This window comes from Myotis nattereri (assembly GCF_964212035.1).
Source record: "Myotis nattereri genome assembly, chromosome: 4".
Classification (NCBI taxonomy): domain Eukaryota; kingdom Metazoa; phylum Chordata; class Mammalia; order Chiroptera; family Vespertilionidae; genus Myotis; species Myotis nattereri.
Window position 1 is genome coordinate 109,185,781 of NC_138079.1, and position 27,310 is coordinate 109,213,090.

Consider the following 27,310-nt stretch of genomic DNA (forward strand, 5'->3'; position numbering starts at 1 on the left):
TTCTATTTGAGAGTCGTGTTCAGAATTCTGACTCTTCCTGGTCAGCTAGGAAGAGGCAATGGTCGCCACCAAAGGTCCCCCCAGTGTCACCCCTTGGGTCCTCTGCTTGCTCCTCTCCCTCGGGCTCCCTGCACACACTGCCTCAGTCAGTCACCTTGGCAATGGAAGGAGCTCCCATCTTCTCTCCAGGATATGTAGATGGCTTCTTCCAGAAAATGCCGGTCAGCCCCAGCCCTTCCCAGCAGCTCTGGTGGAGCAGGCGGGGACAGCGCCAGTGCCCCCCACAGCACTCCGGGCCCCTCTCCAGTGAGGATCCAGGGCACAGGCCCAGCTCACTGCACCCCGGCACGGGACCCTCCCCTGAGGACTCTATTGTGTCAGCCCAGCACCTGGGCAAGTTCAAGCCAGCCCCACCCCTGCCCCAGGTCTCCATGCTCACAGTCTTACCAGGTCTGGACACAAACATTAGCAGAAGACAGTTGCTCTCAGCGTTTCCAGCTCCGTAGCACAGCGCCTGTCCAATAGCCCTGCCACTCGTCCCAGGGCCTGACCTGGTGAAGGGCCTCCATTTCTCTGGCCAAGCTCTACCAATCCCCGTCTGATCAGCAGGCAGCCTGAGACCCAGGATGTCCAGCCACCGATGCTGCGTCCACCATGGCCCCACAGGACGCAGACTCCCAGGACCACTTCCTCGCAGCTGCCCACAGCCAGCAGCTCCCAGAGTGTGGGAAGCAGACCCCTCATGCCCACAAGGTGACTTCCTGGGGGTAACGCTGCAGCTTTAAATCACACTGACTCTTGCCCTCCTAAGGCAAAAGAAACTAAGGAGAAACTAAACAAATGGGACGACATCAAAATAAAAGGCTCCTGCACCGCAAAAGAAACCACATCAAAGTGAAAGGGAGCCACTGCGTGGGAGAACATATTTGCCAATGATACGTCTGATAAGGGGTTAATACCCAAAAGATATAAAGCATACAACTCAACAAGAGGAAGACAAACAATCCAATTTAAAAATGGGCAGAAGACCTGAATAGACATTTCTCCAAAGAGGACATACAGATGGCCAAGAGACATATGAAAAAATGCCCAAAGTTGCCCAGCCGGTGTGGCTCAGTGATTGAGCGTCGACCTATGAACCAGGAGGTCACGGTTTGATTCCCAGTCAGGGCAGATGCCCAGGTTGTGGCTCAATCCCCAGTGTGAGGCGTGCAGGAGGCAGCCTATCAATGATTCTCTCTCATCATTGATGTTTCTATCTCTCTATCTCTCTCTCGTCCATTTAAATATATATATTTAAAATGCTCAAAGTTACTAAACATCAGAGAAATGCAAACTAAAACCACAATGAGATATCACCTCACACCTTTCAGAATGGCTACCATCAATAAATCAACAAACAAGTGCTGGGAGGATGTGGAGAAAAGGGAACCCTAGTGCACTGCAGTGAGAATGCAGATTGATGCAGACACTGTGGAAAACAGCATGGAGTTGCCTCAAAAAATTAAAAATGGAACTGCCCTTTGACCCAGTGATCCCACTTCTGGGAATATATCCTGAAACCCCCGAAATACCAATCAGAAAGAATATATGCATCCCTGTGTTCATAACAATGTTATTTACAATAGCCAAGATCTAGAAACAGTTCATCAGTAGATGAATAGATTAAAAAAGCTATGGGACATTTACACAATGGGATGTTATGCAGCTGTAAAAAGGAGGTACTCTTACCCTTTGGGGCAGCCTGGATGGACCTGGAGACTATTATGCTAAGTGAAATAAGCCAATCTGAGAAAGACAAATATCACATGATCTCACTTATTTGTAGAATCCACTGAACAAAATGAATTGGCCAACAAAATAAGACCTGAAGCATGGAGGCATGGAACAGACTGACATACCTCCATGTGGGGGTCAGGGGACGAGAAGACATAAACCAAAACATTTATGCACTTACTAGAGGCCCAGTGCACGAATCCATGCACCTGTGGGGTCCCACGGCCTGGCCTGCAGCCATCGGACCAAAACCAGCAGCCTGACACCACCTGCCACTCCTGCCTGCTGCTCCGGCTCATCCTGGCCTCACTATGCCTGCCTCAGGCTCACGCCCAGTCAGTCCCGATTGGGAGAGGCTCGTGAGCCACAGCGGCACTCGCCAGCCATGTTTTCTTTATAAGCTCAAATATATACATTTTAAATAAGCCCTTTCATAAACAGATAAGTAAATAATGGCACGGATCACAGGAACTGTACAGTGATAACGAGGATGGTAAACAAACCAGAGATTTGGCATCTGTGCTCACAGCACAGGGCTCCCCACAGGTGTTCTGAGGACCCCGGAAACAAATCCACAGGCATTTCTGGATTTGATGTCCAGAGAGTGAGGTCCAAACAGCCTGTTTCCTGGCAGCCAGACTGCTGCCCCCTCTGCAGGACGAAGTCTCCCCTTCCTGAGCGAGGGAGGGGTCAGGGCGCTTTCATGCCCTCTGCTCCCCCTTCCACCAGAACAGCAGTGCAGTCTTGGGGATCCCCCAGTGGCCCTCACTGGTCGTTGGCACAGAGCGGGAGTGGACGGGAGGCCTTTGCTGAGAGCCTTCGGCCAGGGCCTGCTCAGCGCTTGTGGACACTGGGAGCCTCTTATGGACACTTGTCACTAAGGAGTTGGTCTGGCTGGAAGCTTTAGGTCAGTGTTCCTAAAAGTTTGGTCTTTGGATGTCCAGCATCGGAATCTCTTATTTAATCTATAGATTTTGGCGCTCTCCCTTCGGGGAACATGCCTTGCCTTTCCCTCCCCCTCCCCTGCCCCCTCCCTGCCCCAGGCACTTACCATTCGCTTCCTCACTCCCAAGCTCCAAGGACCCTGCCTTTACCTCCATAACTTGTTTCCTAAGCCCATTTCCTCTAGGAATCACTTCCTACCTCTGTGATTTACCCAATAAATGCTCTCTTACAGTTTGGGTCTTGGCTCTGAATTCTTTTGTAGCCACAACCCAAGCACCGAGGCTGCTGAACCCAGGTTTGGTCTGACCCCGCCGGTCAGCACCGGGTGCCGTTCCCTCCGCTTGTTTCCCAGGTTCATCCATGTGGTAGGTAGTATGTACCAGCCCACAGCAAGCATGTCAAACTCGAGGCCCGCGGGCCACGTGCCGCCCACAACGAATATTTTTGCAGCCCAGCCAATTTAAGGCATGTAAGAAACGTTTTAATAAAAGTTTTGTAACTTAATTTTTACAACATCCTGTTCTACATAATTATTAATAACGAACTACAACGTTCGCTAATGACTGATGACTATAATCGTGTCGCATTCATTTCCCTTACTCGCCCTACGTGCAGGCGCACCATTTCTCTCCACTAACACCAGCAGCGAGTATTTTAGCAGCCGATGGCCACGTCATTAGTCTTGGACTGACTTGTTCGGTGTGCGCAACAGGAAATATTTCACTTTCAGAGAACAAGAAAAATAGGTTTATTTGTGTGACGCTTATTAATTTGTGCAGTTATTCAGTGTCTGGTAAGTTAATGTTCAAGAAAAAATATTAATTTTACTTAAAATGTTCTGTTATTTTATGTTAACGATGACTCATTTATTTCAGCCGTTTGTATTTATGTCTCTATCGAAATAAACCTACGTTTCTATGAAAATTGAAGCTTTTGTTTTTTTGTGGCCACATACACTTCACCCTTGTTTATTTGGCCCATGTTAGCCTTGGAGTTTGACATGCTTGTGGTAGAAAGTCTGTAAAGTGAATTTGGAACTGTTGATATAATTGTTAGGTCTGATCAAATAATTGAATCAACATCCCCACCCCTGGGAACTGACATTTAGATCACTTTACAACCGACATTCCCTTTCACTTAGACCAGCGGTCGCCAACCTTTCGGACCTCGCGGACCACCAGTGGTCCACGGACCACCGGTTGGTGACCGCTGGCTTAGACTACATTCCACTTGCTAAGACCATTATCCTTCCCCTCTGGACCTTCCTAGGATCCAGACCTGCCCAGAGAGTTCTCCATCCAGAAAAAGCCCGCCCAGAGTCCTTTAAAATCTCTGACTCCCCACCCCTGGGTGCTGGCACCATTTTGGGGCTCAGCCCATCTGGCTTTCAGATGACCTGGTTTGCAATTCCTACTGCTTTAGGCCTCCTGCATTTCGCTTTCAGCGACCCTAACAATGATGTCTTGTGCTTTGTTTAAGTTATGTTTCTTAAAACTGAAAGTGTATCTAAAATGTCTTCATAAAAGTCCATCTAAGAAATGTTGGCTGTTTGCTTTTTTGTTCATTATTGGAAATTGAGGTTTCCGAGTTCAAAGTTCAAATTAAGTTGAAAGAAATTGCATGGTTTTGGTAATAGGATGTATAAGGTATGGAAATATATCTTGAAGGGAAAAGAAAGTGAATTGTTCTAAAGCTGGTTGTTGCTGAATGAGTAAAAAGAGTTGGGAAAGTTGTAGAGAGGTTTGTGAATGTTATAGAAGGTTTGTAAAGAGAAATGTTAAAAGGAAGTTATATAAATGACGGGTCAAATTGAAACTAAATTTAATACAGTAAATACTGTACATTGCTCTTAATTTGACTCTTTAATAAAAATGACGGTGATTTTAAGGGGAAAATGTGTTTCAATAGACTCTAAAATACAGTTATCAATATTAGCCTCTACTTCAATTAATTGTCTTCAAAGTTTTATTCTTCACCTATGAGTTGACTGGACCCTGAATTTTTCCAGTGTTCTTAAATATTTGACTACAACCCTCCAAACCAATGTTTCATTTTTCTCCAATCCTTTGACTTGGAATTAGTGAGAACTGAATGTCTTTTTCCTCCCACTGGACCATTTTTCATAATTCTTTTTTTTAAAATATATTTTCCTGATTTTTTACAGAGAGGAAGGGAGAGGGATAGAGAGTTAGAAACATCAATGAGAGAGAAACATCGATCAGCTGCCTCCTGCACACCCTCTACTGGGATGTGCCCGCAACCAAGGTACATGCCCTTGACCGGAATCAAACCTGGGACCCTTGAGTCCGCAGGCCAATGCTCTATCCACTGAGCCAAACCGGTTAGGGCCATTTTTCATAATTCTTGTCTTTCTAGCTTTTGCCCAATAAAATTTTTTAATAATATTTTTTATTAATTTTTAGAGAGAGGGAAAGACAGAGAGAAATATTGCCCAGGCTGGGGAGGAGGCCATAACCAAGACATGTGCCCTTGATCAGAACCAAACCCGGGAACCTTCTGTCCATAGGCCCATGCTCTATCCACTGAGCCAAACCAGCTAGGGCTGCCCCAATACGATTTATAACAGGGATTGTCTCCACCAGGTTACAAGCCCTACTCATACTCAGGAAATACCATCTCTAGACACCTCCTTCCCCGCCCAGGCCTCATCGCCCCACTGACAGAGAGCAAGGATCTCTTGGCTCTGAGGTAAAACATCACCCCCTTTCATCAGGAAGCAGCTACAGAAGAGACCCTGTGCCCCTTTTCTCAGAAAGAATTCAGAGGCAAGGTCCTTGAGGGGAGATATTGTAGGCAGTCAGACAGACATGAGCACAGTAAGGACTATGGGCCAGGTACTGGAGGTCACCAGGGTGGAAAGCCCCAGGTGCCTAGCAACGGACAATGGCCAATCGATTGTAGGGTTTGGACCTTGCCCTCAGAGTGACTCTACCTCCCCTGGCCTATCAATGGTCATGTGGCTTGGACCCCCCTCCCTAGAGATAGCATCTAGGCCTCAGCTGTTATTTCAGCTCCAGGACCAGCCGTGTTGAATAATGACCCCCTGCCCTGGTGCCGGCCAGTCAATCAGTGGAGACCACAACCCTGAAAGGACACACCTGGAAAGCTGCTGCATATTTTAGAAAGATCTTCCCCTGGGACCTCCCCTAAAATCTCCACCTTTAAAACCCTTAGGACGGAAGACTTGTGTGCTCTCCCTCCTGGGAGCACACCTGTGCCTTTCCCATTTGCTTTCCCTTTCCCCGCCCCCCTCCTGCCCCAGGCACCGTACATTACCTTCCGCACTACCTTCCTCACTCCCAAGCTCAACGCCCTTCCTTTACTTCTCTAAATTGTTTCCTAAGCCCATTTCATCTAGGAATTACTTCTTCCACCTCTGTGATTTTCCAAATAGCTGTTCTCTTACAAACATAAATGAATAAATAAATATATAGATTTTTCTGGAGACTCAAGGAGCTCTCAAAAGGGGCCAAGGGTGTGAACATTTTAATTCAAGATATTTACCATCAACAAAATTTGAGAAACAGTATAATGGGAAAAATAGACCAGTTATAAAAAAAGTTAGCCACTATCTATTGCCTCTCTCCTCTATTTCTCTTTATATACAAATCTTCCCTACATTGCCTGGAAAAAAGAGCCACTCTGAGTTTTATACCCTCCCACTCCCCACCCACCACCACCCCCCTACACATACACACACACACACACACACACACACACACACTTCTAATAGGCCCAGAGACTAAACAAACACCCTCAATCACAAAGTGTTCAGGTGACAATCCTGAGCAAAACCACAAAATTCCCTCAGAAATCAAATACCCTCTTTGCTTCCTCCCCTCAACTATGACTCATCTGTCAGAATCACACTGCGATTGGAACACTTACATTGAAACGGGCTAGCACACCACCCCAGACAGTGCCAGAGGCCCAACGGGGCACAGTCCTAACCTAGGACCTCAGACTCCCAAAGTCAGAAAATGCCAGGAGTCAGACACCCCCCCAACACACAGCCCTCCGCACAGCACGGCAGTGTGTGCCCGCGTTCCGGAAGCTGCGCTGCACCTAAGATGGACTTTGTCCAGAAGCGCCGGAGACCAGGCGCTGAGAGCCGATTACTGGTGACGTGACCCAGGAAGAACCGGCGGGAAGGAGACAAGGTCAGCGGGGCCTGCCCAGGGCTCGCACACGCAGGGCAGCGCTGGGGCAAAGGAGGCCCTGCCTGCTGGAGGTTTCTGAGGCTGAGGAGAGCGTGCCTGTAAGGTGTCCCTTCTGAGGGTAAGAAACAGTGTTAACCCCAATTTCTCTCTGCCATTGGCTGAGGCCTGCTCCAAGGGTCAGTAGCTCCCTGGCGCTTCAACCTGCTCTTCACACAGGCTGCGTGCACGCATAGCCAGCAAAGCCCTTGGGCAGAGACCCCCATGCTTGTGGGAAGAAGCCACTGAGGTTCCTCAAAAAATTAAAACAGCCCTGGCTGGTTTGGCTCAGTGGATAGAGCGTTGGACTGCAGACTAAAGGGCCCGGATTCAATTCCAGTCAAGGGCATGTAACTCAGTTGCAGGCTCAACCCCTGGCTCTGGTTGGGGGCCCATGCCAGAGGCAAGCAATGGATGTCTCTCACATCAATGTTTCTCTCTCTCTCTCTCTCTCTCTCTCTCTCTCTCTCTCTCTCTCTCTCTCCTCCTCCTCCTCCTCCTCCCTTTCACTTTCTCTAAACATCAATGGAAAAATATCCTCGGGTGAGGACAAACATAAAATAAAATAGAACTACCATATGATCCAGCAGTCCTGCTCCTGGATAACTACCCAAAGGAAAGGAAATCAGGGTCTCAAAGACACTGCACCCCATGTTCACTGCAGCCTTATTCACAACAGCCAGGACATGGCAACAACACAAATGTCCATCAACAGATGCCCACGGCGCATACATACACTGGAATAGTATTGTCTTTAATGAGAAGGAAATCCTGCGCTAGCCTGTTTGGCTCAGTGGATAGAGCAACAGCCCGAGGACTGAAGGGCCCCAGGTTCAATTCCCATCAAGGGCATGTACCTCAGTTGCAGGCTCAATCCCCACCTGGTCAGGGCACATGTGGGAGGCAACCAATCGGCGTGTCTCTCTCGCATTGATGTTTCTCTCTGTCTCTCCCTCTCCCTCCCACTTTCTCCAAAAATCAATGGAAAAGTATCCTCCGGTCAGGATTAACCACAAAAATAAGGAAATCCTACCCTTTGTGACAATATGGGGGGCCTGGCAGCATTATGCTAAGTGAAATAAGACAGCCCCAGCGTTCTTTCGGGTGGCTTCTGTTATATGAGGCCCTAAAACAGTCAAAGGTATAGAAGCAGACCACAGAACGGTGGTTACCAGGGGATGGGGCCAGGGGACACAGGAAGCTGCTGTTCAGTGGCTGTAAAGTGACAGCGACACAGGCACGTTCCCGAGCTCCGCTGTGCCGCGTGGCGCCTGTGTTAACAATACGGTGCTGTGCACCAACGTCTGTTAAGCAGGTAGGTCTCATGCGATGTGTTCTTACCGCATAAATACAAGAAAAGACCACTAAAAAGCAAAGGGATGCATTTGTGGAGATGACGGTTTATTACCCAGATTGTGTCCAAGCTCATCAAACTGTGTGCGTTATGTGGTGTGGCAGACCGGTGGTAGCTCACTGAAGCTGGGTCGGGAGCATGGGCACGCGCGGCAGGTGAGGCCTGGCTGTGTGCTAGCCGCAGGCTCTGCTGGGCTCAAAGCCCTGCCTGTTGCCTTTGCCAAGGTCTGCAGTGCGTGCATCCTACCACAGCCACAGCCAGTTCCAAGGTGCGGCGCGACATTGCTCGAGGCAGTTAGGGAGAGATGGCACAGGTGGCCCTCACGTGTTGATACAAGACAACTCTAGCACAGACCTGGGCAAGGGCGTGGGCAGGGCACCCAGCACCTCCCACGGCTACAGCAAAGTGCTTCGTTACAGACCTAGCATCTTACCATTTTATGTGACTTTCCCGCTCCCTTTGTGATGTGTCCATCTTTAAACATCTTACCTTCTAGAATGAAGCCAACACACACACACATGAGTGAGAAACGGAGAATAACTGAATCAGAGAGCACCATCTGAGCTCTCAGCTCCAGCGCTGCCTGAGGACACCTCCTGACTTTTACATGAGCCCGTCAAACCCCTTTTTAACTGAAGTCCCTTTGATTTGGGATTTCAGTCACTTGCATCCAAAATACTGTTGGCTGATTTATAGATCTGAGAGCAAATGAGTTGGACTTTAGTACACACCCAGCCAGCTTTGTCGCCTGGAGCCTAAATAGAGTTCAGTGTAGAAGAATCGTTTATTGGAGCCCATCCCTCTGGGGGCTGAGAATGAACGCCAAGCAGAACTGGTCTTTTCAAGCTGGCCAGACGCACAAAGAAGGTCACTTCAGGATCCGGATGCTCATCTTCTGCTCAATGTCCATCTTCTCCAGGGACTGGTGGAGATGGGTGGTAGTTGAACTCCAGCCCTCTGTTCTTCCAACTTCCTCTCCCATCCCCAAGGCCCCCTGGGAACCCCTCTCTTTCTGCCCTCCTCCTTCAGGCTTCATTTCCCATGTCCATCTGTCCTAGGAACTCCTCAGGCCCCAAGGGCATTCTGACCTTGCTGAACTCCATGAAGGACACAGCTCCATCCCCGTCTTCATCGGCCTCCTGCACCGTGCGGTCAGTGATGATTTCCAACTGCTCTTCTGTCACCTGTACCCCAACCATTAGCCGGAGTACCTGGGAGGTGGAGGACGAGACGGCCATAAAGAGGAGGCACAGGGACTACTAGCACCCCCCCAACCTTGTCCATATCACCCCAAAAATCATTAACAATTTCATAATCCACCCCTCATCCTTTGTTCACCCCATTCCAATCGCTGCCCACACATCCACCAATAGTGTCCCCTCCTGCTTCTCAGTGTAACCCTCACTATCCCTCATTCACCCAGCAGTATGCCCAGGCCCATTACTCAACTGCAGTCTCAGAACCCAGCCTCCTCCCATCCTCCAACCATTCCCAAGCCCCAGTTTTTCAATCTCAGCACCATTGACCTTTGGGGCCAGATAACTCCTTGCTGGGGGGGGGGGGGGGGGGGGCTATCCTTTGGAGTGTAATGTTTGGCAGCACTCCGGACTTCCACCCACAGACGCCAGTCCCACCACCCCCCTCCCATTGTGATAACCAAAATGTCTCTAGCTATTGGCGATGTCATTCAGGGGGCAAAAATCACCCCCAGCTGAACCACTGATCTATTCCCAACCTCATACCCAACTGCTTCCCCATCTCTCAACTAACCCACACTCCAACCCCACAGTCCCATGGCCCAGGCCACACTGCGATCCTCGGCATCCCCAAACCACCCTCCCTGCTCCCCACAGCCATTCCATTCAACCATCCCCCCTGCACACGCCACATCTCTGCTCTTGTGTCCTCCCGACCTGTAGCATCTCGTGCCTGGAGATCTTGCCATCTCGATCCAGGTCGTAGAGCTGAAATGCAACTGGGAAGGAAGTGGAGGGGAAGGAAGGTGGGTTCCCTTGGTTCTCGTCCAGAAGATCACGGAGGGGCAGGGAGGTCATAAGGGGCTCACAAAGGGAGTGGGGGTGCCTGGGGCCCTCGCTGGTGTGGTACATCTGGGGTCTCACTTGGGGGGACCCTACCAACTCACAGCGAAGTTTGTTCATTCTGCTGTTGGGGGGTTCGGGTTCCTTGGGGTCCCGGGTTCCTGTGTCATCATCTATAGGTCGGAAATGAGCCAGGACTCTGGCAAAGTCCACAAACTCCACTCGCAGGCTCCTGGGAGGGTGGGGGAGGGGCAGTGGTTGCCTGGGCCCTCCTTCCACCCCCATCCCTAATCTCCCGAACCGTTCTCCCCCACCCATTCTCCCCCACCTACTCACCCCACCCAATCTCCCCCACCTATTCACCCCCCAATCTCCCCCACCTATTCACCCCCCAAACTCCCCCACCTACTCACCCCCAATCTCCCCCACCTACTCACCCCCCAATCTCCTCCACGCACTCACCCCCAATCTCCCCCACCCAACCTCCCCACCCAACCTTCCCCACCCAACCTCCCCCACCCATTCTCCTGCACCCATTCTCCCCCACCCAATCTCCCCCACCTATTCTCCCCCACCTACTCACCCCCCAATCTCCCCCACCCATTCTCCCCCACCCATTCTCCCCCACCCAACCTCCCCCGCCCATTCTCCCCCACCCAATCTCCCTCACCCAATCTCCCCCACCCATTCTTCCCCACCCAATCTCCCCCACCCATTCTCCTCCACCCAATCTCCCCCACCTACTCACCCCCAATCTCCCCCACCCAATCTCCCCCACCTACTCACCCCCCATTCTCCCCCACCTACTCACCCCCCAATCTCCCCTCACTATTCTCCCCCCTCTCCACTCCAGCCCCCCCCCCCCAGCCCCCAAGGCCACACAAGCTTTTCCCTCCATCCCCCTCACCCATCAGGGAAGAAGCTGTCTATAATGCGATCCCCCAGGGGGTTCACGGCCAGCGCCCCGATCTGCTGCAGGTCCACTCGGCTGGAAAGGAAGTTCCAGGTGGGCAGGGAGGGAGGGAGGAGACGGAAGATTGGGGGGCCCAAGGGGCACGGGAGGTCACAGCCCCCCCACCCTCACCTCAGGTAGCCCTTCTTGTTACTGTCCAGGGCCCGGAACCGGTGGTAGAGGCGGAGCAGGGTGGCCTGCGAGACTGAGGGCGGGAGGGCGGCGGGTGAGGCCGGGCCGGGGGCTCAGGGTCGGCCCGGCCGGAGGGTGCGGGCTGCTCGGACCCGGCGCTGGGGAGGCTGGAAGCGGCGTGAGCGGAACCGGGGGTTCTCCGCGCCCCGCGCGCCCCTAGGGACCCCCGGGGCCACGCCACCCTCGCACCCGGGCTCGGAACCCGGCTCCGCGACCGGCCCCCGCCCGCGCCCGCGCCCCGCAGCCCGCGCCCCGCTCACAGCCCGTCTCCCGCCGAATGCGGTCCGCGTCGGGGATCTGCGCCGCGCGCGAGCCGCCGGAGCCCATGCCGCCTGCCCGGACGCGACGCTCTGTCCCCCGCCCCGCGGCCGCCGGTGCCGGGCGAAGGCCACAGGCCTGGCGGGGATCCAAGCTCCCGAACCCCGCGTCCCGCCTCCCACCGCGACCCGGCGAAGGGAAGGCACCGCCCTGAGCCGCGGCGGCTTCATTCCCAGGTGCGAGGTCGGTGCGGGCGAGGCCGGGTCCCGCCCGCCCCTCCCGGGCCCGCCCGCCTCTCCGGGTCCCGCCCGCCCCTCCGGGTCCCGCCCGCCCCGATCCGCGTTCCCACGCTCCGCCCCGCCGTCCGGCCGCCTCCAGCGGGCCCAGCCCTGCCCGCCCCGGCTCCCGGGTGCCCGCGAGAAGGCTGGGGGCCCCGACCTTCTTCTGCGCACAGAACACAGGTCCCTCTGGAAGGGGGAGCGGCTCCCAGGCAGGAGGGCCGGAGGGAGGGTGTGGAGGGCGCCCAGAAAGGGGGAGTGTCCCGAGGCGCAGGTGGGCGCTGGGTTCAGTGGAAAGCGCTGCATTTGGGCACTTGGACTGAAACGCAGCTGTGCGACTTGGTGCATCTCTTTTGTTCGGTCCACATACGTTGCTGTTGTTTCATTGAGTCAATGCTTTCCAATCAGGAGGCTGAACCAAACCAGATCCCAGCTTCTCCTGAGAGACCAGAAGCCTGACACCTCAGGCCCTCGCTGCTGCCTGGCGCCCCTGGGTGCAGCTGGGAGCGCTGTCCTGGTGCTGCAGTCCCCACCCAGCCCAGGCCACGCCCTCTGAGCCCCAGGGGGCTCTAGATGCCCCAGACTGGGACTGACTCAGACCTCTGGCCAGCTTGAGAGGATGGGAATCCACACACTCACTGTGATGTGTGAAAGAACGCGTGACAGCGACAGCACGGGCTCTCGGGTTTCCAGCGCGCTGCTTGTGCCAGGCACTCTGCTCAGCGCTCGACTGCATTAGCTCACACACTCCACAGCACCTGCTGAACTTGTTTCCCCTGCTTTTTGAAAATATATATCTTTATTGATTTCAAAGAGGAAGAGAGAGAGAGAGAAACATCAATGATGAAAGAGAATCATTGATGGGCTGCTTCCTGCACGCCCCCTTCTGGGGATGGAGCCGGAAACCTGGGCATGTGCCCTTGACCAGAATGGAACCGGGACCCTTCAGTCCACAGGCCCACGCTCAATCCACTGAGGCAAACCAGCGAGGGCTGTTGTCCTGCTGTCCTGTGGCGGAGGCTGCCCAAAGAGCCAGATGTGAACTATTGTAAAGCATGGGTGGGGAACCACATGGCCCCCACGGGGGCCAACATTTTTTATTCTTATGTATGGAGCACAGGCATACATACAGTCCATGACTAGATGGATAGTATGTCAGTCACGTTACAGCCTCTAAGGAGAGGGGTAATTAAGGGGGGAAACTGTTCCTTACATGGGGGCAATAATGAAAAAAGAAAGGTTGAGAAACTTGGCTGTAAAGAACAAGCACCCCAGGTGTCCAGTGGGACTTTATGCTTCCCCGCCCTCCCCCCATCACAACACATTACACATTCCCAGGGGCCGCTCATTACCAGGGTTCAAGTTCACACCCTCCCTGGAGGGAGAGAAGCTGGAGAAACAATTGAAGCTCCAGCCCCAGGCAGAGACTTGCATCAGAGAAGCCTTGAAAATATTGATCTAAGAAGTGCTTGCTTCTCTTGCTCGTACCCCAAGGATTAAGCAACTGGCAGAAGGAATGCTTGGTTCTCTCTCTCTCTCTCTCTCTCTCTCTCACACACACACACACACATACACACACACACACACACACACACACACACGCTGGAAGTGCAGTCGGGTTAGGTTCTGAACCAGGAGGGGGTATGGGTCCCTGGGACGTTGCAATAATCACCTCAGGCCAGCCAGCAGGGATGCTGATCTTGGAAAGAGCCCCTACAGCTATAATCTCTGAGTCAGCGCCACGTTAAGGAAACCAGGCCAGAGAGTAATTAACTGCTCCCATCCCCACGCCTACAGAAGACTTGCTGGGACCCACTCCTCTTCACACACACCAGGAGGATTTACATCAGCAGCACGATATTCTTAGCCATATCTTTTCGGGGCATTGAAAGGGGAGATGTTTGGGGAGGATTCATCTACAGAACCAAATGGACTGGATTCAGGCTGAGGTTTGGTTTTTTTGCTTTTTTTAAAATATATTTTATTGATTTTTTACAGAGAGGAAGGGGGAGAGATAGAGAGTTAGGAACATTGATGAGAGAGAAACATCGATCAGCCGCCTCCTGCACATCTCCTACTGGGGATGTGCCCGCAACCCAGGTACATGCCCTTGACCAGAATCGAACCTGGGACCTTTCAGTCCACAGGCCAGTGCTCTATCCACTGAGCAAAACAGGTTTTGGCTGGTTTTTTTGCTTTTAAGATGTATAAAATGTGCTAGCTGTTCTTAATGAAGGAATACTAAGATTCGAATGGGGGAAAATGCAGATGCAAGAATAGTCAGGAAAATATAGAACTCTTACAACTCAACAACAAAAAAGACAAGTATCCCAATTATAAAAAATGTTTTCATTGCTTTGTTTTTTAAATATTGGTCCACATGGAACTTATATAAATCTCAAACATTATAGATAGTTAAACAAACAATGCAAATCTATCAAAAAGAACTTCAAAGCTTAAAGAGCTTTGAAAGTTCTTTAAAGTTCAACTTCTACACTTGATCTTAGCCAAAAGGCCGAGAAGCGATAAAAGTTCAACTTCTAGAAATACAGCAGAATAAACATTCTTCTTTACAAGACTTTGAAGAGTTTGACTGAATTTTGAAATTATCATAGTGTGGTAAAATGGATTGAAGAGGCAGAAACCAAAGCCATGTGACCTTGTCTTCCAACATAAATAATGTCAGTTAGGAAAAATGTAAATTATTGAGTGCCTTCGGGTAGATAAATACTTTTACCCAGTTCTCATCTGGTATGTTATAAAGTGGCACATTCCAAATATTAATATATGCAGAGAGCACGCCTTTCCTAACCATTATGTCCATAATAGAGGCCCGATGTACAAAGTTCGTCCACTCTGGGGAGGGGTCCCCTCAGCCCGGCCTGAGTCTGAGAGCCCTCAGGGAATCCAACTGATGGCTTAGGGAGCTGGCCTAAGCCCACAGTCAGACATCCTTAGGGCTGCTGTGGAGGCAGGAGAGGCTCCCACCACCACTGCTGTGCTCGCCAGCTTTGAGCCTGGCTTCTTGCTGAGCGGAGCTCCCCCTGTAGGAGTGTACTGGCCACCAGGGGCAGCTCCTGCATAGAGCATCTGCCCCCTGGTGGTCAGTGTGCATCATAGCAACCAGTCATTCCGCAATTTGGTTGATTTGCATATTAGCCTTTATTATATTCCCGTGACTATGAATATTAAAGTGTTTACTGCTCAATCAAGGTCTAGTGTGACTTTACAGTGAATCCTTTATTATCCTGTAAGGTCGTGGCATAACTGATATTATGTGGAATGGGTAGTTCTCGTTTCTTAACTAGTTGCTCTGCTCTTGCTCGCCCACATTGGTACAGTATCCACGGTCGCTCCTTGTCCTGCCGGAACCAGCCTCCCTCCACTTCCACATGCCTCCTGGGAAAGGAAGCAGAAAGGCTGTCCAGGGCTGTGTTACCCAGTTTCCATCACCCAGTCAAATAGGACCTGCCCACGGCAAGGCTTAGAAACCTTCCCTCAGGACATTCCCCGGACATTGGAGAGCAACAGTGACCACTTCGTCAGCTGTTTCCAGAGGTTCTTGGGTGAATCAGGCCCGTCCTGCCCGGTCTGTCCAGCAGGTGGGGAAATGGGTAGAAAGCGGAGGAGTTCCATCTCTGCTGCTTCTCCATCAAGTGTGTGAGCACCAGCCTCATGCCCTCAGGTCTGTGACCATTGCCTGACCTCGTCCCCCTCGGGTCCTTGACCATTGCCTGACTTCGGGGCTCAGGTCATCTGACTGAGCTTTTCCGGTTTTGCTCTCTCCTTCCCTGGTGAGGTTTCAGAACATTCTCGGGGTATCTGCTGGCCTTTTCACCCTGGGACTCTTGTTTTATTTCCCACAAGCTCTCCCCTCTTCTCATTCTTCTTTTCTCCTTTCAGATAAACTTGGGAAGATTTACATGCATTAGCCATGAAGTAGTCACAGAAATAATTAAAGAAGAGCAAGCAGTAAGAAAATCCAGCCACACAGCAAATTTCTCTTTAATTCTTAGATCCGGGTCCCGTGCTGGGGCTCCAGAAACAAGGGGACAGCAGGGAGGAGAAAATGCCATCATCCCCATGGATGTCATGGCAGTGAAAGCCCCCAGTCCAGGTGGAAGGAGCCCACTTTTTAAAGGAGCACAAAAACTTGCATAGATATTTCTCCAAAGAAGACATACAAATGGCCAAAAAGCACACACACACACACACACACACACACACACACACACAACGTGCGCGCAACATCATTAGTCAGCAGGGAAACCCAAATAAAACCACACTGAGATATCACTTCACACCCACTAGACTGGCTGGAAATTAAAACAAAACAAAACAAAACAAAAACAACCGAAAATAACCAGTCTTGGCCAGGACGTGGAGTCCTCGCGCATTGCCGGTAGAAATGTAAAATGGTGCGGTTGCTGTGGAGAACAGTCTGGAGAGTCCCCGGTGAGGTAGACAGAACACCCATGTGAGCAATTCTACTCCTAAGTGTATGCCCAAAAGCATTAAAATAGGGGCTCAGGCAGAAACCTGGACATGAATATTCATAGCAGCATTACTTGCAATAACTACCAGGTGGAAACAACCCAAATGCCCACTGATGAGTGGATAAATGAATGTAATAGGTTTGTATAATAGAACAGTTTTTCAGCCATAAAAAGGGATGAAGTACTGACACATGGATGAACCAGGAAACCACTATACTAAGGAAAATAATCCAGCCCCAAAAGATCACATGTTTTATGCTTACTTTTATTATAAAATGGCAAGAATAAGCAATCTATAGAGACAGAGAGTAGATTCGTGGTTGCTTGGGACTAGGGAAGTCAGAGGGAAAGGGAGTTATAGCTCAAAGGCATGGCGTTTGTTTCTGAGGTGATGAAATGTTCTAACATGGACTGCGGTGGCCCTGACCAGTTTGGCTCAGTGGATAGAGCGTCAGCCTGCAGACTGAAAGGTCCCAGGTTCGATTCCAGTCAAGGGCATGTACCTTGGTTGCGGGCATATCCCCAGTAGGAGGTGTGCAGGAGGCAGCTGATAGGTGTTTCTCTCTCATCTAACTCTCTATCCCTCTTCCTTCCTTTCTGCAAAAAATCAATAAAATATATATTTTTAAAAAATGGACTGCGATAAAAAAAAATGGACTGCGGTGATGGTTGCACATTTCTGTCTATACACTAAATCTATTGATTTATGCATGTTAAAGGGTGAATTATACTCTGTGAATTATGACTCAATAAAGTTAATTTTTAAAAAAAAAAAAAAAAAGACAAGAATAGCCAGGAAAGCTCCGGAGGTTGAATTACCTCTAACGGATTTTTAAATACATTATAAAGGTCCAATAAGAAATGTGGAAATAGTGCAGGAGTATACACTGAGTGGCCAGATTATTATGAACACCTGATGTTTGTAGGCAAATTAGCCGTACACTGCATCGTATGGGATATGGAAGCCGAAGGCCTGTTCGAACACCTTTGCTGTCTGCAGTTACCAAGGTAAAACGTCTCCAATTCACACAGGAACACAAGGACTGGACAGTCGAGCATTGGAAAAAAGTCATGTGGTCCGATGAATCACGTTTCCAGTTGCATCATGCAGATGGCAGAGTGATAATTGGGCGGAAACAGCATGAAAGCATGCACCCCACATGCATGAGTACAACCCTTCAAGCTGGTGGGGGCAGTGTTATGGTTCGGGGCATGTTTTCCTGGCATGATTTGGGCCCTTTAATTCATGTGGAACAACGTCTGAATAGCACAACATACCTAAGTATCGTTGCTGATCATGTTCATCCTATCATGTTGATGGCATATCCCAATGGAGATGGCTTCTTCCAACAAGACAATGCGCCATGCCACGGTGCTCCTATTGTGTAGGAGCAGTTTCAGGAACATGAGGGAGACCTTACCTTGCTTAGGTGGCCCCCACAATCACCAGATCTCAATCCAATGGAGCATTTGTGGGACGAAGTTAAAAGAGCCATCAGGCAGCGGTTCCACAACCATCAAATCTCACAGAACAGGCCTGGGGTCAGATTCCTCGCATCACCTTTCAACATCTCGTGGAGTCAATGCCAAGAAGAATCACCGCAGTATTGAAGGCAAAAGGTGGCCCAACGAAGTACTGATGGGGTGGTCATAATAACCTGGCCACTCAGTGTATATAGACAGATAAGAAACACAAGAAAGTCAGAAATACTAGTAGACCCAATACATACGAGAATTTGGCGTGTGATAAAAGTCACATTTCAAATCAGTAGGGAAATGTGGATTACTCAATAAAAAACACTTGGGACATCTGCCTTTTGGGGGGAAATAACGCTGCACCTCACCTTCTTATATCAAAATTAATTCCAGATAGAATACAGGTTTAAATGCTAAACAAAACCATCCAGTAGTAGAATAACTCTTAGATAGATTTTGTTCTCATCTTGAACTGGAGAAGGCCTCTCAGGGTCTTGCAGAATCTTTGGGGCTGCAGGTTTTATTTTATTTATTTTATTTTAAGACACAGATGTAGGGTTTTAAGCTGGCAAATGAGATAAAGCAATTTCTGTTTTGACAGCATCACAAGAATCATTCTGGCCTCTGTGTGTAGATTTAACTGGGCAAGGTGGCAGCCGAGGGGCCACAACAGCTCAGGCGAGAGGTGAGGGTGGTCAGGGTGTGGCAGTGAAGGTGGTGAGAAGGGGTCAAACTTGGGTCCCATTTTGAAAGGAGAGTCCACAAGATTTGCTGATGTATTGGATGGAAGAAGTGAGAGGCAGAGAGAGGCATCAAAGATAACTCCAAGGTTTTAGTACTAAGCAACTGGAAGGTGCCATTAGCTGAGATAGTGAAACAAGAAAGGAGTCCCTTTCAAAGGGAGAAAAATGTAAAGCCCTTGTACTGCTCATTATGCATCCTCATCCAAAGGTCACATAGCCAATCAGACGTGGGAGTGCGGATGTCAGGAGAGAAGTTCAGACAAGGGTTATGTGTTTTCTATGCTGTATTTTTACTTCCATCCATCTCAAAGCATTTTCTAATTTTCTCTGTGATTTCTTGGACCCATTGCTTGTTTGAGAGATGTGTATTTAATTTGCTCATGTTTGTTCATTTTTAAGTTTTCCTTCTCTTATTGATTTCTAGTTTCATTCCATTATAACCAGAAAGAATGCTTTGTAAGCGTTCAGTCCTTTCAAACGCATTGACACTTGTTTTGTGGAACAGATTGGACTTATCCTGGCGACTGTTCATGGGCACTGAGAAGAATGCATCTTCTGCCATTCGTTGGGTAGAGTCTTCTGTATATGTCTGTTCAGTCTAGTTGTTTATAATGTTGTTTCAAGCCTTCTATTTCCTTATTGATCTTCTGTCCAGATGTTCTATCAAATAGAAAGAGTATAGAATTATCAAATTATTATTGTAGAACTCTCTATTTGTCCCTTCAATTCTGTTAATGTTTGCTTTATATAGTTTGGGGGCTCTATTGTTTGTTGCGTATATGTGTATAATTGTTATGTCTCCTCGGGGAATTAACAGGACTATACATTTGGGAGTTATCAGTGTGTAGATGGTATTAAAACTATGAAATCTGATAAGATCATCTATGATGTGAATGAAGGGAGAAGAGAAGGCCCAGGACTAAGCACTGGGAACCCTCCAACATTTAGAATTTGTGAAGAGGAGAAAGAATTGACAAAGGAGGTTAGAAGGAGTGGCCAGTGAAGGAGAAGGAAAATCCAGAGTGGGGCTGTCCAGCTAAGTGAAGAAAGTAAGTCTGGCAGTAAGAATCAATATATTCAGCCCGGCCGGCGTGGCTCCGTGGTTGAGCATCGACCTATGAACCAGGAGGTCACGGTTCGATTCCCAGTCACAGCACATGCCTGGGTTGCAGGCTCAATCCCCAGTGCAGACGGCAGCCGATCAAATGATTCTCTCTCATCACTGATATTTCTCTCTCTCTCCCCCTTCCTCTCTATATAATCAATAAAAATATAAGTTAAAAAAAGAATCAATATATTTGTGCATGGAAGTTCACAGCTCAAACGCCAAGCTGGGGTGACAGGGCCGTGGTGAGCTCTAGAAGGGCTGGCAACCTTCTGCGAAGGCCTGACTGTTTGAGGCTGGGTACATCCCACAGGCTCTGTCACAGCTACACAATTTGCTGTTGTGCAAAAAGCAGCCACAGGTAATTCTTCACAAATGGACGTTGCTGTGCTCCAGCAAAACTTTACTGATAGACACTAAATTTTGAAATTTATACCATTTCCATGTGTCATAAACTATTTTGGGTTTTTCAACTATCGAAAAATGTAAACACTATTCTTAGCTTATGGGCCAGATAAAAACAGGCAGGTGGTTGGTCTGGCCCACAGGCCATTGTTTGCAAATCTGTTCTCTATAGATCTGTGCTCAGTAAGACTAATATACTTTCTCTTTCGAGTTCCCCAGGGAAATGAGAATTTGCATGAAGACTGGCTTAAACGGAACCCAGTGGACTTGTCATCTTGAGTGCCTCAGAGACTAGTGGATGGCCATGGAAACACCTGGCTTTAACCCAATAGTACCAAGCCATCATTTTGATAGACCCTTGGGACAATTTCTCCCACCTGGGGAAGGAATCTCAGAACTAAAGCCAAACTATTTTAGAGGGAAGGCGGGGAGAAGGCTGGAGAATCAGTTTTGGGAAAGGGCATGAAGTAGGGCAGTTCTGGAGAGCATCACAGCAGGACTGACCGGGCTGACCTTGCAATTCCTAGGCATATAGAAGGTAGATCTGATGACTAGATAACTAAAAAGAAGCTATAAAAAAAAAGGAAAAGAACACTTCCTACAAACTGATAAAGAGAGATCTCCAAGATGATTTAAATGAAAAGAGTAAATTACAGAACAGTGTGAATAAATATGCTATCTTTTCTGTAAAAGGTTGGGAAAATCATTCTATATAATAAAAGCCTAATATGCAAGCGTCCCCTTGGGCGGTCATTCGACCGCTTGCTAGATGTGCACTGACCACCAGGGGCGGCACAGAACATGACCAGCATCAGCGACATAGTGCTGGCAGCGGCAGCAGTGGAGGCGCTGCCGGCCCTGATGGGCCCCAATGAGAGCGGGACCATGGCGGGATGGTGGAGCAGGTGAGCAGGTGGCACCAGGCCAAGGCGGGGCTGCGGGGCTGCGAGGCTGGGGGTGTGAGCTGGAGCCTGAGCCCCACAGGCCACCCTGAGGGACCCCACCCATACACGAATTCATGCACCAGGCCTCTAGTATATATATTTGCATTAGAAAATCTGGAAGATACCTAAGAAACTGGTCAAAGATGTTACCTGGAAGGTGGGAGGGCGGGTATGACCGGGATGGGCAATTGCACTGGAGGGGACTTTCAGATAGTTGAAGGCTGTCTCAGATAAACACAGTGGCTGCCACAGGACCAGACAAGAAGCCAGGCCGCCTCCACACACTGAAGCTCCTTAGTCTTACATCTTGGTTGATTTTGATAACTGACCAGCCGGACTCCTTGTTTTTTCTCTTGCCTGCTTTAAATGTTCTCTTATGTCTCACATGCACCAGTAAAGAGTGAGCCGGTGAGACCCTAGGCTTCCACCCTCGACCCCAATAAAAACAGAACCCCAGGCCTGAGCATGCTCTCTCTACCTGGGACCTCATGGGAACATGTATGCTCCAGGGCCTGTAAGCAATAAAGTCTTTCTGCTGTAGTTTCCTAAGGGTTATTGCTGAAGGGCGTTTTGCAATTGTGATAAGAAGCACAAGGGTCAATCCAGTTGCAATGTTGGTTTGGAAAGGGAAGATGTGGGAAACAGGCATTCCCGCCCGAGGGCATTCCTGCCAGTAGACTGAGACCCGCCCAAACAGTGATGCGTCGGCCGTAGGGCAGCTATGATGACACCAGGCAATAGGAAATTTTCAGCCCCATTATAATCTTATGAGACCACCATCACAAATGATCATCACCGACCAAAACATCATCATGCAGTGCATGACTGTGTTCCATCTGCAACGCTCTAACCCATAATTATCTTGACACTCAAAACAATGATGCTGAGTGAAAGCCAGACCCCCTCAAAAAAGAGTGTAAACTGTATGATGCCATTTATATAAAACTCCACAAAATATAAATCAATCCGTAGTGACAGAAAGCCACTCCATGGCTGCTGGCGGACGGAGGAGCAGGGATGGTGGGAAGGAGAAATCACAAAGGCACACTGGGAAACTTCTGGGCATGATGGTTATGTTCACAGCCTTGATTGTGGGGTGGTCTCATGGGTATATACATATATCAAAGCATTAAGTTGTGCCCGGCCAGTGTGGCTCAGTGGTTGAGTGTCAACCTATGAACCGTGAGATCTTGGTTTGATTCCCGGTCAAGAGCACATGCCCGGTTGTGGGCTGGATTCCCAGTGTGGGGCGTGCAGGAGGCAGCCGATCAATGATTCTTTCTCATCATTGATGTTTCTATCTCTCCCATTCCCTTCCTCTCGAAAACAAATAAAAATGTATATATTTTTTTAAAGCATCAAATTGTGCACTTTTAATATGTGCATTTTGTCAATTACACCTCAATAGTTTTTAATTTCACCATTTTTCTCTATTTCTCTATTTTTTACTTCAATTTTGTTACATTTTATAATATGCACATCTCTAATATTAGGACATAAATCACGTATATAAGTTATCGATGCACCTTTCTCATTGGAAGAGGTGTGGAATCACAAATGCTTGGAACTACCTGGTTGAAGCCTGTGGCAGAGCCAGCTAATGGCAAAGCCCACACGCTTAATTGCTGCACTCTACTGCCCCCTGCTGTCAGCAGGTTTTGTGGCCAACCCTTGACCTAGACTTGCTTAGGATTTTAATGAGGAAAGATGAATTCAGAGACAAAGATTTTTTATCAAAGATCAGCTAGGACCAAATTATTCTACATAAAACACACACATGCATGCACACATATATAACCATGCATACACATACACACTCACACATATGCCCACACATACACATGTATGCACACACATAACCATGCATACATAACATATACACAATGCACACGCACCTTATAGATATACACACAAATACACCCCCCCACACGCACACATACACACCCCCACACACATACACACACGCGCGCGCACACACACACACACATACACACATATACACACCCCCCACACGCACACACGCACACACACACACACACACGCTCACTGCAGCTGGAACACTGCCTGCCACACAGCGACAGCAGAGTTGCTCAGTAAGCCTGAAGCTGACGCCACAAGGACTGTGTTTGGGGAATGAGGTTTCTATTACAATATATTTTATTACAAAAATTAAACAAAACTACGGGGGGGGGCATGTAAGGGCTGGGAGGGGGGGCGAGGGCAATGGGAGATAGCTGCAATACTATCAACAACAAAAATATATTTTAAAAAATTAAACAAAACTGTTGTGTAGGAGCCCATCCTACTTTGACCGTATGCCCATGGGCCTGCTTCTCTATTTGTTTTTAACTTTTTATTGAAGTATACCCAGTGGTGTGTGGGTATACTTTTTAAAAAATATTTTTGTATTGACTTCAGAGAGGAAGGGAGAGGAAGAGACAGAAACATCAATGGTGAGAGAGAATCACTGATCGGCTGCCTCCTGCATGCCCCCCACTGGGGACTGAGCCCACAACCCAGGTATGTGCCCTGACTGGGAATGAAACCGTGACCTCCTGGTTCGTAGGTCAATGCTCAACAATTGAGCCACACGGGCTGCACGTGTGGGTACATTCTTAACAACCTGCTCTCTAAACGCAGATCTGACATGCTCGGTGGTTGGTATTTTTGTTTACATTAACAACAAGGAAGAGGAACGCAAAACCGTGTTTCAGAGCTTCACTCATTCTTCAGTGACGCGAGCAACTTCTTGGCTGAATCAGATAAGAGGTTTTGAATATTGGAAGACTGTTTCCTTGGTTCTGCCATTCACAGATACAACACACTTTTAAGTTTAATCTGCATTTTTAATATTTTCTTCGTCGCTTTAAATCTAGGCAAGCAACAAAATAATAACTGCAGCCCCATCTACAGTGTCTGCTGATTTCCGTGGTGTAAATAAATATTCCCACCATGGCTGCCGTCAGCGGCTAAGGTGCTGTCACTGAGCATGGGGTTGGGGCGTGGTGCACAGTAGCACCCCTCTATAGTATTCCACGTACAGATACCACAGATGTACAAACCTCAAGGGCAGAGAGAACAGAAAAATAAACAGGAGTATTTATTGTTTTGTTTTAAATGTAACACAGTTAATTGTAAATTTATGTAATTTAATTTTTAATGGCGGCCGTAATGAACTGACAGCTCACAAAATTCCGGAAAATGTAACGGTGGGCGCTGGCGAAGCTACCCCAGCACACCAATGAAATATGGGCAAAGCGTGCCGTGCAGCCAGCACCAGGTCAAGGGAGACGCGAGCCTCCTGGTGCCTCCGGCCCTCCTTCCCGGCGCCTCCGTGATAACCAATCCCTGATTCAAAGCCGTGGCTGAGTGTGCCTGCTCCGTGGGGCACCCACGGGCCCCCCAGCCTGCCTCCCAGGTGTTACCCCCGGAGGCAGACCCACAGACACTCCCCCCACCTCCTCCCACCGAGCCTGTGGGTTACTGGCGCCCAGCGTGGGGGGAGCGGGAGGTGCAGGGCCCAGTTTGGCAGAGGACCCCCGCTGGGGCTTTGGCCTCAGGCCGTGGCCTGCTGTGCGGGGAGCTGGCGGTCTCCTTGCGGGGCTGGCCGCTGCTGCCCAGGTCCTGTCCTCACGGCCGCAGCGGCCGCAGCGGCTCCGCTCCCTGGACGAGGTGCGCCACGGACAGCACATCGCGGCAGGAACGGAGGTTAAGCTCACAGACTCGGGGCCAAGCAGAGTAGGTTTGAATCTCTGCCGCTTCACTGACTTTATTTGTAAAAACTTGTAAACTCTGTTAACTTGGGTGAATTAGCCTCTATGAAACTTACTTTGGTCATCTGTAGAACGGGAGCCAGTCCGCGCATCGAGGAAGGTAATGTACGTGCCGCCAGGAGAGGGCCTTACATTTTTCAGCAGCGTGGTTTGGTGCTCAGAGGATGACACCGCGAAGGCTTTCTGGGGGGCTGAATGCGCAGGCCGCGGGGTGCGGGACGCGGGGTTGCAGCTGCTGTGCAGGGCATTCCCAGCGGCTGCCCTGGGCGAAGGATGCGCACCGCACCGCGCTCAGCGCCTTTTCCGTTAGTGGGACAGAGCCATGACGTGTGTGTTTGTGTTTTCCTGTGTTGTTGTTTTGCTGGTTTTACTCCTTCATTAGTGTACCATACCCCCTCCAGTCCACCACAAAACCTTTGCTAACAAATCGACATTGATTCTGTGTTTTTATCCAATGATCTGCATCTACATGGCTTTACAGAAATGGTTCCTAACATAACGGTGGCCTGTACATAATTGAAGCAGTTTTCCGACAGGCACTACTTTGATTCTTCATGGTGACAAGCTCAGGCCCTTTTCCTTTGGAATAAAGTAAGTTCATTGTCCAAAATAGTAGATCCCTATAATGTCTGCATCTTGCAATTCTTACTCAATTATAAGTCCTGGAAGCATCTTTCCAGCTAATGAATAGACTGCTGTTTATAGTGGCTGCCTCAAGGGCAGAGCTCTGTAATGAGGTCAGCAGTTTCTCCATGGAAGGGTGCTGCTCTGTTTCTAAGGACAATGCTGCCATAAGCACCCTTTTACTGTTACCATTATAAGCATTTTTAAAAAATATTTTTTAATTGATTTTAGAGAGGAAGGGAGAGGGAGAGAGAGACAGAAACATCAATGATGAGAGAGAATCATCTTGCACACCCCCACACACTGGGGTTCGAGCCCGAAACCTGGGCATGTGCCCTTGACCAGAATCAAACCCGGGACCCTTCAGTCAGCAGGCCAATGCTCTATCCACTGAACCAAACCAGCTAGGACCATTATAAGCATTTTAAAAAATATATCATATATTTTAAGATATATTTTTATGTAAAAATATATTTTATGGGAGAGGTCCCTAAAAGTGAGTTTTCCAGGTCAAATGGGTCTTGCATTTTTTATTTTAAACAATTGTTTCCAGGTTGCATTCTAAAAAGCCTGTGAAAATTTACATTTCCGCCAGCCCCACATGACAGTGTGCTCCTCACCAAGCCCTGGCGGCAGTAGGCGTGGCTTGAGGGTCTTTTCCTGTTTATTGTGGACATTCCTACGCACTTGCAAGTAGATAAAATAGTATGATGAGCCCTAACCAGTTTGGCTCAGTGCGTAGAGCGTCAGCCTGCGGACTCAAGGGTCCCAGGTTCGATTTCGGTCAAGGGCATGTACCTTGGTTGCGGGCACATCCCCAGTAGGGGGTGTGCAAGAGGCAGCTGATTGATGTTTCTCTCTCATGGATGTTTCTAAATCTCTATCCCTTTCCCTTCCTCTCTGTAAAAAATCAATAAAATATATTTTAAAAAATAAAAAATATCTCTTCTTCAAAAAAAAAATAGTATGATGAGCCCCCAAATATTCACAAGTCAGCTTCAACCGTTATCAGCACCCTGCCATCACTGCAGCCTTCTTTTTAATGTTTGCAAATTTATGGGCATAACGTGATATGTTACTTTTTAAATACTTGTTACTTTTCAAAATCTTTGTTTAACCATTTCTCTGACTGCTAGTGATTTTGAACGCATTTTTGAATGGTTAAAGTGGTTCTAATGTAAGTGCCTACTCATAGCCTTTGCATATTTGGAGGTTGTCTTTTTCTGGTCAATTTATGCAAGCAGTGTGTATGTGTTAATCTTTATCTTCTGTGTTGCTCATATTTTTCTAATCACGTGTTTATTTATGGTATCTTTAGCCCTTCTAGTGTTTTCTAATTTTCTATACTAGAGGCCTGGTGCATGGATTCGTGCAGAGTGGGGTCCCTCAGCCTAGCCTGCAATCGGGGCCAATCGGGGCCATCTCGCACAGTCCTGATCGGGGCAATGGGGGCCGGCCGGCCTGGGAGGGACCACAGAAGGGCTCCAGGGCATATCTGGCCCTTTCATCCAGTCCCCATCAGCCTGACCCCAGCAGCAAGCTAACCTACTGGTCAGAACATCTGCCACCTGGTGGTCAGTGCACATTATAGCAACTGGTCCAGCAATTGACCGAATGGTAGACTAATCTGTCAGACACTTAGTATATTATGTTTTTACTAGAGCCCGGTGCACAAAATTTGTGCACTTGGGGGGGGGGAATCCCTCACCCTGGATTGCAAGAGGGCTCAGGCC

General features: G+C 49.0%; 1 protein-coding gene across 1 annotated transcript; it reads right to left on the reverse strand.

The window, feature by feature from the left end:
- Positions 1-8,319: 8,319 nt before the first annotated feature.
- CHP2 (calcineurin like EF-hand protein 2) lies at positions 8,320-11,641 on the reverse strand. The gene is made up of 6 exons (XM_081090362.1): positions 11,416-11,641; positions 11,239-11,319; positions 10,436-10,563; positions 10,206-10,267; positions 9,381-9,503; positions 8,320-9,214 (listed from the first exon to the last, which is right to left on the reverse strand). Exons 3-6 carry the CDS (start codon positions 10,449-10,451, stop codon positions 9,161-9,163), a joined length of 255 nt encoding a protein of 84 aa, XP_080946488.1. The 5' UTR covers positions 10,452-10,563; positions 11,239-11,319; positions 11,416-11,641; the 3' UTR covers positions 8,320-9,160.
- Positions 11,642-27,310: the final 15,669 nt, after the last annotated feature.

What these genes read in the sequence shown, in the direction of transcription:
- CHP2 (XM_081090362.1), bottom strand. An exon ending in CCAGGCACGAGATGCTACAG is followed by an intron (nt 9,504 to 10,205) that starts GTCGGGAGGACA and finishes TCCACCTCCCAG; the next exon opens with GTACTCCGGCTAATGGTTGG. An exon ending in CCTTCATGGAGTTCAGCAAG is followed by an intron (nt 9,215 to 9,380) that starts GTCAGAATGCCC and finishes CATCTCCACCAG; the next exon opens with TCCCTGGAGAAGATGGACAT.